General features: G+C 46.0%; 1 protein-coding gene across 1 annotated transcript; it reads left to right on the forward strand.

Annotated features, from left to right (window-relative positions):
- Window positions 1-295: 295 nt before the first annotated feature.
- SAT1 (spermidine/spermine N1-acetyltransferase 1) lies at window positions 296-5,132 on the forward strand. The gene is made up of 6 exons (XM_073565828.1): window positions 296-546; window positions 991-1,042; window positions 1,294-1,377; window positions 2,171-2,272; window positions 3,569-3,609; window positions 4,646-5,132. Exons 1-6 carry the CDS (start codon window positions 481-483, stop codon window positions 4,814-4,816), a joined length of 516 nt encoding a protein of 171 aa, XP_073421929.1. The 5' UTR covers window positions 296-480; the 3' UTR covers window positions 4,817-5,132.
- The last annotated feature ends 5,986 nt before the right edge of the window (window positions 5,133-11,118 follow it).

Below are 11,118 nucleotides of genomic sequence, written 5' to 3' on the forward strand. Positions count from 1 at the left end.
TGTACACACTGTATACACGGCATTCCTGCTCCTCTCCTCCCAGAGCTCTGCTGTACATACTGTATACACGGCATTCCTGCTCTGTGCTGTAAAGGGCGCTAAGATCAAGTCTGCCGCTAGGTGGCGGTGACGAGCTGCCGAAACTACAGCTCTCGTGAGTCACAGTTTCCGGGATCTGGGACGTCAGAGATCACAGCCTGTAAGGTGGGCTCAGAAAGTTATGTAATTCTCTTCTTATTGGCTGAAACACCGAAAGGGGCGGGACCAGACATCTATAAATGTTGCAGCTGCGTCCTTGTTCTGACACTTCGTCGTCGGAGTTGCTGCAACACGGTGGATTGTGTGCGGAGTCTCTGCCCGGTCAGGGTCCCAGACTGACTAAGGAGCGGAAGCCCCTGGGAAGCGAATGAAGAAACACCTTCTACTACTCTTCACATACAGAGGACTTGTGAGAAAAGGAAAAAAGAGCAAGAGACGAAAATGGCCAATTATATTATACGATCAGCTGTGCCCGGAGACTGTAAGGACATCCTGCGACTCATAAAGGTAACGAGCTGTGATCGGTGCGATCGCTGGGTGCAGGCTGCGCCCGCCATGTCTATTGGAGGTGGCATCTCTTCTCCAGCTGTAGTCGCCGGTTGAGGCCTTTTTCCTGTCCGCATATTCTGCAACACTGGTCATCTGATGTGACCGACGTCTGCCAATCCAATATCACTTACTACTGATTTTATGAGTTGTGTTTTTTTTTTTTTTTTTTTTGTTCTTGGCTAGTAGTAAAACCAAGCTGCTGTTTTCCCAGACACTGCCCCTCCAGGATTTTTTCAGTACTGCAGCTCTGTTCCATGTCACTAGATCTGAGCTGCAGTACCAGACCCAACCAGGGAACAGGTGTGGTGCTGTTCCTGGAAGAAAGCTGCAATATTTAGTTCCTTTACATCTACCGGTCTGTTTGTCAATTTGAGTAACTTTATTTTTTTTTTTCTCTTTAAGGAATTGGCCAAATATGAAGAGATGGAGAACCAAGTGGTGTTAACTGAGAAAGGTATGGCTGCTGTCTTCATCCTGTTTTCTGCAATGTCTGTATACATCAGCAGTAATCTGTAGTTGCTCGGAGCACCTGCCGATCTGGTGTTCTTAGACTTGGTATGGTGGGATTGTTTTGCTTGCCTGATCCTAGGATGGGCGCTGTGCCAGTCCGGTCCCTGGAACATGCCTTAGATAAATAAAATAAATCGTTGGGAGGGGGAGGCTGCCTGTAAGCTCTAACATGCTAATTCTGTCTTCCCTGCCCAGATCTTCTAGAAGACGGCTTTGGAGAACACCCTTTCTACCACTGTCTTGTTGCTGAAGTACCGAAAGACAACCAGACGGTTGATGGTAACCAGTTACTTTCTTCTGCTCCCTTTTTTTTTTTTTTTTATCTTTATGACTTGTACTGAGCCTTGTGGCACTTCTTGTATTGACCCTATCTGTGAGCGGTTGCAATATGTTAAATCACATTTTCTCTAATTTGTCCCCAATCTTCAGGTTACAGTCTCTAGCTTCGCCATGTACATGGATGGCCCTTCCGTGTACATGGGCGGGTGGGGAGGTAACTAAAAGATCCGTTACACAATAACATAGATGAGCGTGAAACGAGGTAAGGCCACTAGGGGCATCCAATCAAGAATAACCAACACGGCAGCTCAGAAAACGTGCCGCTGACGAGGGCGCTAGTGGAGAACAATGAGTTTTTATTACAACTGCAGAACCTCCCCCACCACTTCTTCCAAGTGCAATCTATTGCTAACTGGAAAATTTGACCTAGGGGGCAGTGTTGCCTGTAAGATCTATCCACTTTACAATTTCATTGTGTGGACATCAATGTTCAAAATTTTTTTTTTTTTTCTCTCCAGTCTTTAAATATTTGTAAATATGGATTAACCTAAGCGATCACTTTTTTTTTTTTTTTTTTGGAGAGATTAAGATGTTAATGGTTCTGTGGTTTACTGTTCTGAACTGCCGTGTGAAAGGAAAACTCATATTTCTATAGTGGCAAATCCATGCTGCACTCAGTACATGAATATTACAATGTTAATGTGACCACTATTAATCTGTATGGACTAGTATTGACAGCTGGCCCTATAGATTTTAGATTGCCTCCTGAAAAAATGCATTGTTTCTTTAACAGGCTATACGATTGTTGGGTTTGCAATGTACTACTTCACGTATGATCCATGGATAGGGAAGCTTCTTTATCTGGAAGACTTCTTTGTGATGAATGAGTTCAGAGGTATGTTTTGGGGGGTTTTATGCTATAATTCAATCTGCATTAAACTGTTCAGTAAGTTTAAAATTGCTGGCCAACCTTGGCTCAAGTCAATATACTAGATCAGTGGTGGTCTAATACGCTGCACCACCCCTGATCAACTGTTACCACCTTAGGCTGTGGACTGATGTAAGCAGAACAGGACTGCTCCATCTATGCTGAAGGTCAGCTTCTGTTTTTAATGGAACTAATCAGGAGTACTCTACCATAGCCTCTACACTGTACAGAGCAATGTTCTGCTACTGTTCACATCTGGCTGGAGGCAAGACTAGGTGATTGGTGAATGTCCAACACTCGGCACCCCCCCACTGATCTTTTGTATTGATGACCAATCCTTTAGGCTGTGCCCACAGTATGATTTTTTTTTTTTTTTTTTTTTGTGTTTTTGCTGCGATTTTCGGTGCAAAAACGCTGCAAAAACATTTAAAAATCGTGTACAGAACGCCCCCCCCCATGCATTCCTATGGCATTCCGCACATGCTGTGCTAATGCTGCGCTTTTTTCTGTGGTGGAATCGCATCACGGAAAACATCGCAGCATGGTCATTCTTTTGTTGCAGAATCGCCGAGATTCCGCACCCATAGGAATGCATGAGAATCGCTTACTTCCCACATGTGGCTATGCCCACCATGCAGGAAGTTAAGCGCCTCATGTGCGGTTGGTACCCACGGTGTGGATGAGAGGAGACTGTCCTCCAGGCCCTGGGTACCATACCCCTGTAAAAGAATAAAAAAATAAAAAATCGGGGTATATTTACCTTCCGACATCCAGCACTGCCTTCCCGGGCTACAGCGTTTCCAGTAATGCCTTGTGGCAAGGTCCTGTGATGACGTGGTCTCGCGAGATCGCTATAGTAACGCGAGACCAACGTCATCACAGGTCTCGCAAGGCATCGCTGGGAACGCTGAGGCCCGGGATGTCGAAGGTAAATGTACCCCAATTTTTTTTTTTTTAACATTGTCTTTTACTATTGATGCTGCATAGGTGGCCTCAATAGTAAAAACCTGGTCACACTTGTCAAACACTATGTTTGATGAGTGACTAACCTGTCAATCACTTTCCAAACGATGCTTCAAATCGCTTGGAAAATGCTTGAGAAAATAGCAGCAAAATCGTCAACAGAATCGCGGTCAAATCACATGGTTTTTTTTCTGCGCGATTTCTGGGAAGGAGTCCGGTTTTCACTGTTTTAAAACGCTACGTGGGCACATAGCCTTAATCTGTTTTCTATATATTGACTGTTTTCTTGTCTCAATCTAGGGTCAGGAATTGGATCTGACATATTCAAGCACCTGAGTCAGGTGAGTTATCTTTGACCTGACAAAGCCTTTACCATTGGTAAAAGGAGACCTTAACTTTTAGTGTTTAAGGATCTTTCAAGTCCTCATTAGGAATCATTTTTCAGTAGTGCAGGTGCCATTTTCCATTAGAGTTGGTCATATGCTGATAGTGTTCATGTGTTAAAATCAAAGCTACAATTCTCAACCTAATGATCATATTCATTAAATGCTGTCAGTACAAGTCAAACAGCAGCATAATACAGATGGGAATTGACTGTGAAATGGACATGGGTGCATCAAGGTATATATCTAAACATTCTGAGCCATAGGTAAGGCTAGTTTCACACTAGCATATGGCCGAGCTGCGGAGGAATGTGGACTTCCTCTGTGAAGCTCTGCCCACAGCCGCATCTCCACCTACGTCGGCATGTGGCCTGCATACCCTATCTTTAGCATTGGGTACACAGGCCATGCTGATGTATGCGGATTCCTCAGCATGCATAGTTTTGACGGTGTGCCAACTGCACCAAAATGGAACACGTTACATTTGGCGCATAGGCTAATTAGCCTATGGGCCACCAATAAAATGCTAATGATTAGGTTGAGACTACACATGCAAGAAACATGGCCGAGTCTCGCATGTCAATACCTGGCACTGCCGCTGGCACTTGGGAGCGGTGCGTTCAGCTGCATGTATTGCTATGCGGCTGCACTCTCTGCTCCCAAGTGCTGGTTATTGACATGCAAGACTCAGCTATGTTTCTCACATGTGTGATCCCGGCCTTAGGTTGAGTATTCTTGTGGCTATGATGTGCAAGTCCATAAATGCATAAAGAGTGTTCTTTAGCTGCATGTTTCATGGTACACTAGTGTCCTGCATCTGATGTGAAAACCACATATATAGCAGTTATAATGTCTAAAAAGCTGTGGAATTAATAGGGCTATGAGTAAAACTATATGGTTACTCATTCACTCACACTAACTAGTCCCATGATTCTGGACTTGTGTATAATCTTGGCCATGTTTCACACCTAATTGACTTGCACTCTCTCGCCAGATTGCTGTGAAGTGTCGCTGCAGCAGTATGCATTTCCTGGTAGCAGAATGGAATGAGCCATCCATCCGGTTCTACAAGAGACGTGGAGCATCTGATCTTTCCACTGAAGAAGGCTGGCGCCTCTTTAAGATCGACAAAGCGTACTTATGCAAGATGGCAGCTGAAGAGTGAAGCCCGGTGTATCCCACAGGAGAATGTTAAAAAAATAAAATACTTTTTGTTTTAGTTATGTAGTGTTTTTACATGGTGACTAATTCAGAAACTTTAGTACCAGTGACATTGTAGCATGAGATTCACTCATAGCTCTTCACCAGTTTCCATTATGTCCAAGATCGTTCTGAAAGCCCTCCAAACACAAGATCCTCAGTTGTGTAAATATAACTTCATTCTTGTAAGTCGTTGATTGTGTACAATGTACACACTGGTATTTAAGGTTTTTGTATAATTAACCTGTTTTTACAAATTAAAGAGCAGCATTTGTTCTATATATATTCTTGTGGTGTTGCGTTTTTACGATTACTAACTTTAAGCTTGTGGATAGATGTGATCGACTCAGACCCGATCCTCATCCTATGATGAATGGGAGAATCTCAAAAGTTTTAACAGTTTAGATCTCACACCCCTGTTCAACTCAGACAAGTTATAAAATGGCAAGAGCCACTCACCGGGAGTAATGTACAGTATACAGTGCTGGAGAGAATGGGGGCTGTTGGCACATCCATTCTGTATTGTCCTGCTGGACCTGTGAATCTGGCACTAGCCTTGTTGCATTGAATGTTGATCACAGCAGAATGGATATGGGAACAGCCCTGACACCAAGATATAATGCCACATGACTGGCACGGACTGTTCTATAATGTTTTCTTATAATAAAACTGACAATTTAGACAAGGTCTGGTAAAATATTTCCCCGGCAATAACATCCTGTTAGTGGTTTGATCACAATCTCTAGAACGTGTTGGCCACACTATTTTAGAAGCGCCATTTTCTTGACCATTTGGATGGTGCTGTTGACAGCAGGCTCTAGAGGGTTAAACAGCAGGCGTCGGTTATAGTATACAGCTGACACCTGCAGCATTCTCCCCAGTAAAAAAAAAAAAAAATCTATGTCATGGAATAACATTCATTAAAAATGCTTAAAATAGCGGAATTCTCTCAACACAAAGGTGGTGTCATTGAGTTTAGAAAGGGAATACATGACTCATCTCATGGGGTATTTCTAGAGTTGTGTGCACACAAACACTAAAAGACCAATTCACTAACCTGGCATTGTCCCTCCTTGTCTTAATGAAGGTGCAAGGTACATTAATTAAAGAGGCACACCATTTAATGCAGTCTACACCTCAGTGTGCACGTTGCCAGTAATGTTATGTCAGTCTCAGACTAGCATAACACTTCAATTACGCAGGCGCTACCATGTTTTGGACACTAATAGCTGCCTGGGCTCTAGTGTGAAAACACCAACATTTGCACACTTGTTGTGCAATATCATTTGATGTGAACTTGAATGACTTATCCCCTTTTCCTCTTCGCCACAACAGCACCCACTGAGAGGGGATCCACCCCCGGAACAGGAAACCTACAGAGAGATAAATGGGGCGGTCCCCCTCGCTCACTCAGTTTGGTTTCCTGTTCCTGGAAAGGAACCTGCAGAAGAGAGAAACCTCCTCTAATGTAAAGGAGCTAACAGCGATTTTCTATGCGATGTCTCACTTTCTTCCACAGTTAAGGGGCACCCACGTGGGAATTCAGACAGACAATACCACCGCAGTGGCCTATATAAACCGGCAAGGAGGCACGCGGTCACTGCCACTGATGTCTATCGCGGGAAAGATCCTGGAAATGGCCGAGGTCCATCTTCTCTCCTTGTCAGCTCTCCATATAAGAGGAGTAGACAACTCCCGGGCAGACTATCTCAGTCGCCAAGCCCTATACCAGGGCGAGTGGGTCCTCAGCAGGCACGTCTTCGAAATGATAGCGTCAGAATGGGGCAGACCAGAGATAGACCTATTCGCGACCAGAGCTAACAGGCGCGTAAAAAGGTTTGCTTCACTCTACAGGTTGGACAACCCAGACATTCTAGATTCCCGCCAAGCACCCTGGACATTCCAACTAGCCTATGCCTTCCCTCCAATGGTTCTACTACCAACAGTAGTCAGGAAAATAAGACAGGAGAGGGCGAGGGTCATCTTGATAGCCCCGTTTTGGCCAAAAAGACCGTGGTTTTCATGGCTAAGAGCCATGTCGGTAACCGACCCGTGGATCCTGCCACTGCACCAGAATCTTCTCTCGCAGGGACCCTGCTACCATCCACAGGCCAAAGCCCTGCACCTAGCGGCCTGGAATTTGAAAGGGAGCTACTGAGGCAGAAGGGTTTCTCAAAGAACCTAATCAATACCCTGCTGCAAAGTAGGAAGGAGTCCACAACAAAAATATATGCTAAAGTGTGGAAAAAGTTCCTGGCCTTTCACCCAGCAAAACTAACTGGTGAAGTACCCATTACGGCCATTCTAGAATTTCTGCAAAGAGGCCGAGAATTAAGGCTCTCGGTAAGCACTCTAAAGGTCCACGTGTCAGCTCTAGGAGCCCTATTTAACTATAACGTGGCAGCAAATAGATGGGTGACCCATTTCATCTCAGCTTGTCAACGCTCAGAGCCGGTGCATATTCCTCAGCTACCAGCATGGAACCTTACTCTAGTTTTGGATGCTTTCACTCAGGCACCATTTGAGCCTATAAGCTCAGCGTCAGTGAAGTGCCTCTCTTTAAAAACTGCTACGCTAGTAGCCTTAGTATTGGCTAGAAGAGTGAGTGATCTTCACGCTCTATCAGTAGACCCTCCGTTCCTGTCAATAACACGAGACAGTCTGATTTTAAAGACAGACCCGTCCTACCTTCCAAAACGGGCAACTAAATTTCATAGATCTCAGGAGATATGCCTACCTTCATTCTATGAGAACCCGTCAACACAGGACGAGGAGAGATATCACACCTTAGATGTGAAGAGAGCTGTGCTAGCCTATCTAGATAGGACCAGTCCCTGGAGGCAGAGTAGGTCTCTTTTTGTCTTCTTCCAGGGCAGCAGAAAGGGGTCTGCAGTTACAACGGGCACGATATCCAGGTGGATAAGAGATGCGATCACGATGGCATATTTGGCAAAGGGAGAAGACCCTCCACTGGGGATTAAGGCGCACTCTACTAGAGCCATATCATCCTTCTGGGCCGAGAGAGCGAACGTCCCAATTGAACAAATATGTAAGGCTGCAACCTGGTCTCCGTCTACCTTTTATAGTCACTATAGACTAGATTTATCCTCTACCGAGGATTTGACTTTTGGTAGATCAGTCCTTAACACGGTGTGCCCTCCCAAGTGATTATCTCTGGAAATCTCTCAGTGGGTGCTGTCGTGGCGAAGAGGAAAAACCGGATTACTTACCGGTAATACTCTTTTGTAGAGTCCACGACAGCACCCGCTCACTTCCCTCCCGTAAAGATTTTTTCACACATGGGTCTCCTTGGTGGTGGAGATTGAGTTAAGTTAAATAGGTGATTAAACTTAGTAAACATAAAACTACATAGGGGTAAGATAGATGAATCGCCCAAACAAATTGACTAAAACATGTATGGCGGTTCCTCCGTTGTTCTCGGTAACACAAACTGAGGGAGCGAGGGGGACCGCCCCATTTATCTCTCTGTAGGTTTCCTGTTCCGGGGGCGGATCCCCTCTCTCAGTGGGTGCTGTCGTGGACTCTACAAAAGAGTATTACCGGTAAGTAATCCGGTTTTATTTCACACAATTACCTAGGTACCCCATTACAGATTTGTAGCACTGCCATTACTACCATATATTAAAATTCTATTTCTATTGATTACAAATGTAAAAACAACTAAAACCAGAAAGCAGGACTTCTACATGTAACTGGCATACCAGACAACACTCTTTAGGATTTGCAACTGATCTAAAAATACTTGTTAGGAAAAACTACTACATATGAGCAAAGCAAAATTTATAGGATATGGAGGAAAAGGCAATGTGCATGAAGAAGTAAACAGTGCAAATAGCAAAGTGCTTAAGTGCAACTTCATATCTTTGTTGGTATCTTACAAATATCACAATTACACATTTTTAGTAAAACTGATTTGGATCAAAGACTAGATCCCAAAACCAAGGTGTTTGTAGACAGCAATTATGAAGTTAATCTCTCAAACATCCAGAGATACTCAGCTGGAGTAAGGCACATGTGTGGACACCGATGTGCCATGTCATACCGTGACTAATCGGTGCAGATGGCCGTCCAATGACTCTTACCAGGCTGGATGGCAATCAGGCAGGTGGATCTATATCATAACGTATCGCTGACCAGAAAAGCATGAATGTTTTCCTGTCTCCCATTACGGGATACGCCCAGTCAGGACAGGAACCCTACTGAAGATAAAAGGGGCGGTACCTCTCCCTCGCTTCAGTTGGGTTTCCTGTCCTGACATGGACCCGTGCACTGAAGATCACGTACCTGCCCCTCGTGCCGGCGTGGAAGATCAGGCTGGTTCCTGAGCGCTGTGTGTTGGGAGGGGGAAGCACCGTCCGCGGGTCCCCCGGGGGCTCAACGTCCGAGCGGGCGCAGAATCAGCACAGCCTGGGGTCATGGGGCTCTGCCGTGCCGCCCTCTCCCCCTCTGCCGCATCCAGGAAGTGCAGCGTCAGGGAGCGGCTGCTTCCGGGTCGCGCCCCTCTGACGTCATACGCTGGGAAGGGGCGTGCCCGCATGACGTCGGGAGGCGGCGCCCATAGGAAAAAATGCCGGCCGGCAAGAGAAGATCCCGGCGTCGTGGCAGGGGGGGGAGGGGCTGTGGGGGTAACCGGAGGAGGCGGAGAGTGCAGTGGATCTCCCTTACATAAGGGAGATGACCACAGAAGACGCACTCATGCCAAAGCTTCATGATGGAAGTGGGGCAAGACGAGCAGCAGCGTAGACAACAGCATCAGCAGCAGCAAGAGCTCTCACTAGATGCCAGGCCGAGCCGCCAGCATACCAGGAGCAGCCGTTCGAGTGGTGGGAGCGGCAGTCGTAAACGCGACCGGCAGGACTCTGAGACGTCCAGAAGAAACGTCACGAGAGCATCTGAGGAGCCTCCGAGATCGGTACCCCAGATTGACAGCGGTGGTGAGTGATCTACGTGAATGTCACCCTTATGGTAACGGGTTCCATTTTTCTCTGATCACTAGGGGTCAAGGAAGGCCAGCAGCAAAACCAAAAATAGAGAATGCGCCCTATGCAAACACCCACTGGCAGATCAGTGGCAGAAAGACCTCTGCGCTGACTGTATAAATAAAACTATACAGGAGGAAACCCCTGATTTGGTAACTACCCTTAAGGCGCTAATTCAACATGAGGTGAAAGGTTCCCTAAAAGCAGCCCTTAAAAAAAAGGCTAAAAGAGGTCATAGAAGTGATTCTGATTCAGAGGCCTTGCCAGGGCAGAAGGGGCGGGAAAGATCCTTGTCCCCGTCCACCTCCTCTTCCTCTACTCAGTCCTCAGAATCCTCCTCAGACAGCGATATAGGCGGCCGTCCATGTTTCCCAACAGAGGATGTGGAAAAGCTGATCAAAGCTATTAGGGCTAAGATGGGCCTGAAGGAGGAAAAGACTCCTAAATCGTTAGAGGATATGATGTTTGGAGGACTGGAGGAAAGGAAAAAACGCACCTTCCCTGTAAATGAGAAAATAAAGGCCCTAATTGACAGGGAATGGAAAAAAACGGAGAGGTCAGGGAGCTTGCCTTCTACATCAAAAAGGAGGTACCCTTTTGAACAAAAGGATTCAGAGACCTGGGAAAAGTCCCAAAAATTGATGGGGCTGTAGCCAAATCCTCAAAAAAGGTATCTCCACCATTACAGGACTCTGGCATGTTGAAAGACCCGCTTGATAAAAAAGCAGATGGTTTCCTAAAGCACATATGGGAAGCTTCGGCAGGTGGATTAAAGCCAGCGATAGCTGGTACCTGTACCGCTCGTGCCCTCATGGTCTGGCTACAACAAATAGAAGACCAGATCAGGGATAGAGTTCCTAGGGACGAAATTCTGTCTAATCTGACACTGGTACACGGAGCAGCGGCTTTCCTAGCGGATTCCTCTGCAGACTCCGCAAGATTGACAGCTAGAGCAGCAAGCCTGTCAAATGCGGCAAGACGAGCCCTGTGGCTTAAAGGGTGTCCCGGAGATTTACCATCAAAACATAGGTTATGTTCCATTCCTTGTGTTGGCCAATTCCTCTTCGTAAAAAAACTAGAAGAGATTTTGGAACATGCAGGGGATAGGAAGAAAAGCTTTCCCCGATTTCCGGGAGAACCTAAAAAGCAGACCTTTCGGAGGAGGAGATTTAACAGGGGTCGTCCCCCGGGAGATAGAAAAAACTGGGACTTTAAAGAAAGAAGAGGATCGGGCTATATGTTTAAAGGGCCCTCCACTTCCTCCAAA

The sequence above is a fragment of the Dendrobates tinctorius genome, unplaced genomic scaffold (assembly GCF_039654945.1).
Source record: "Dendrobates tinctorius isolate UK_male_01 unplaced genomic scaffold, ASM3965494v1 ptg000016l, whole genome shotgun sequence".
NCBI classification, from domain to species: Eukaryota; Metazoa; Chordata; class Amphibia; order Anura; family Dendrobatidae; genus Dendrobates; species Dendrobates tinctorius.

Excerpts from the sequence above, each read along its gene's own strand:
- SAT1 (XM_073565828.1), top strand. The coding sequence starts at position 481 with ATGGCCAATTATATTATACGATCAGCTGTGCCCGGAGACTGTAAGGAC. Across the intron at positions 1,043-1,293 it reads AGTGGTGTTAACTGAGAAAG|ATCTTCTAGAAGACGGCTTT; the intron begins GTATGGCTGCTG and ends TTCCCTGCCCAG. Across the intron at positions 2,273-3,568 it reads TGTGATGAATGAGTTCAGAG|GGTCAGGAATTGGATCTGAC; the intron begins GTATGTTTTGGG and ends GTCTCAATCTAG.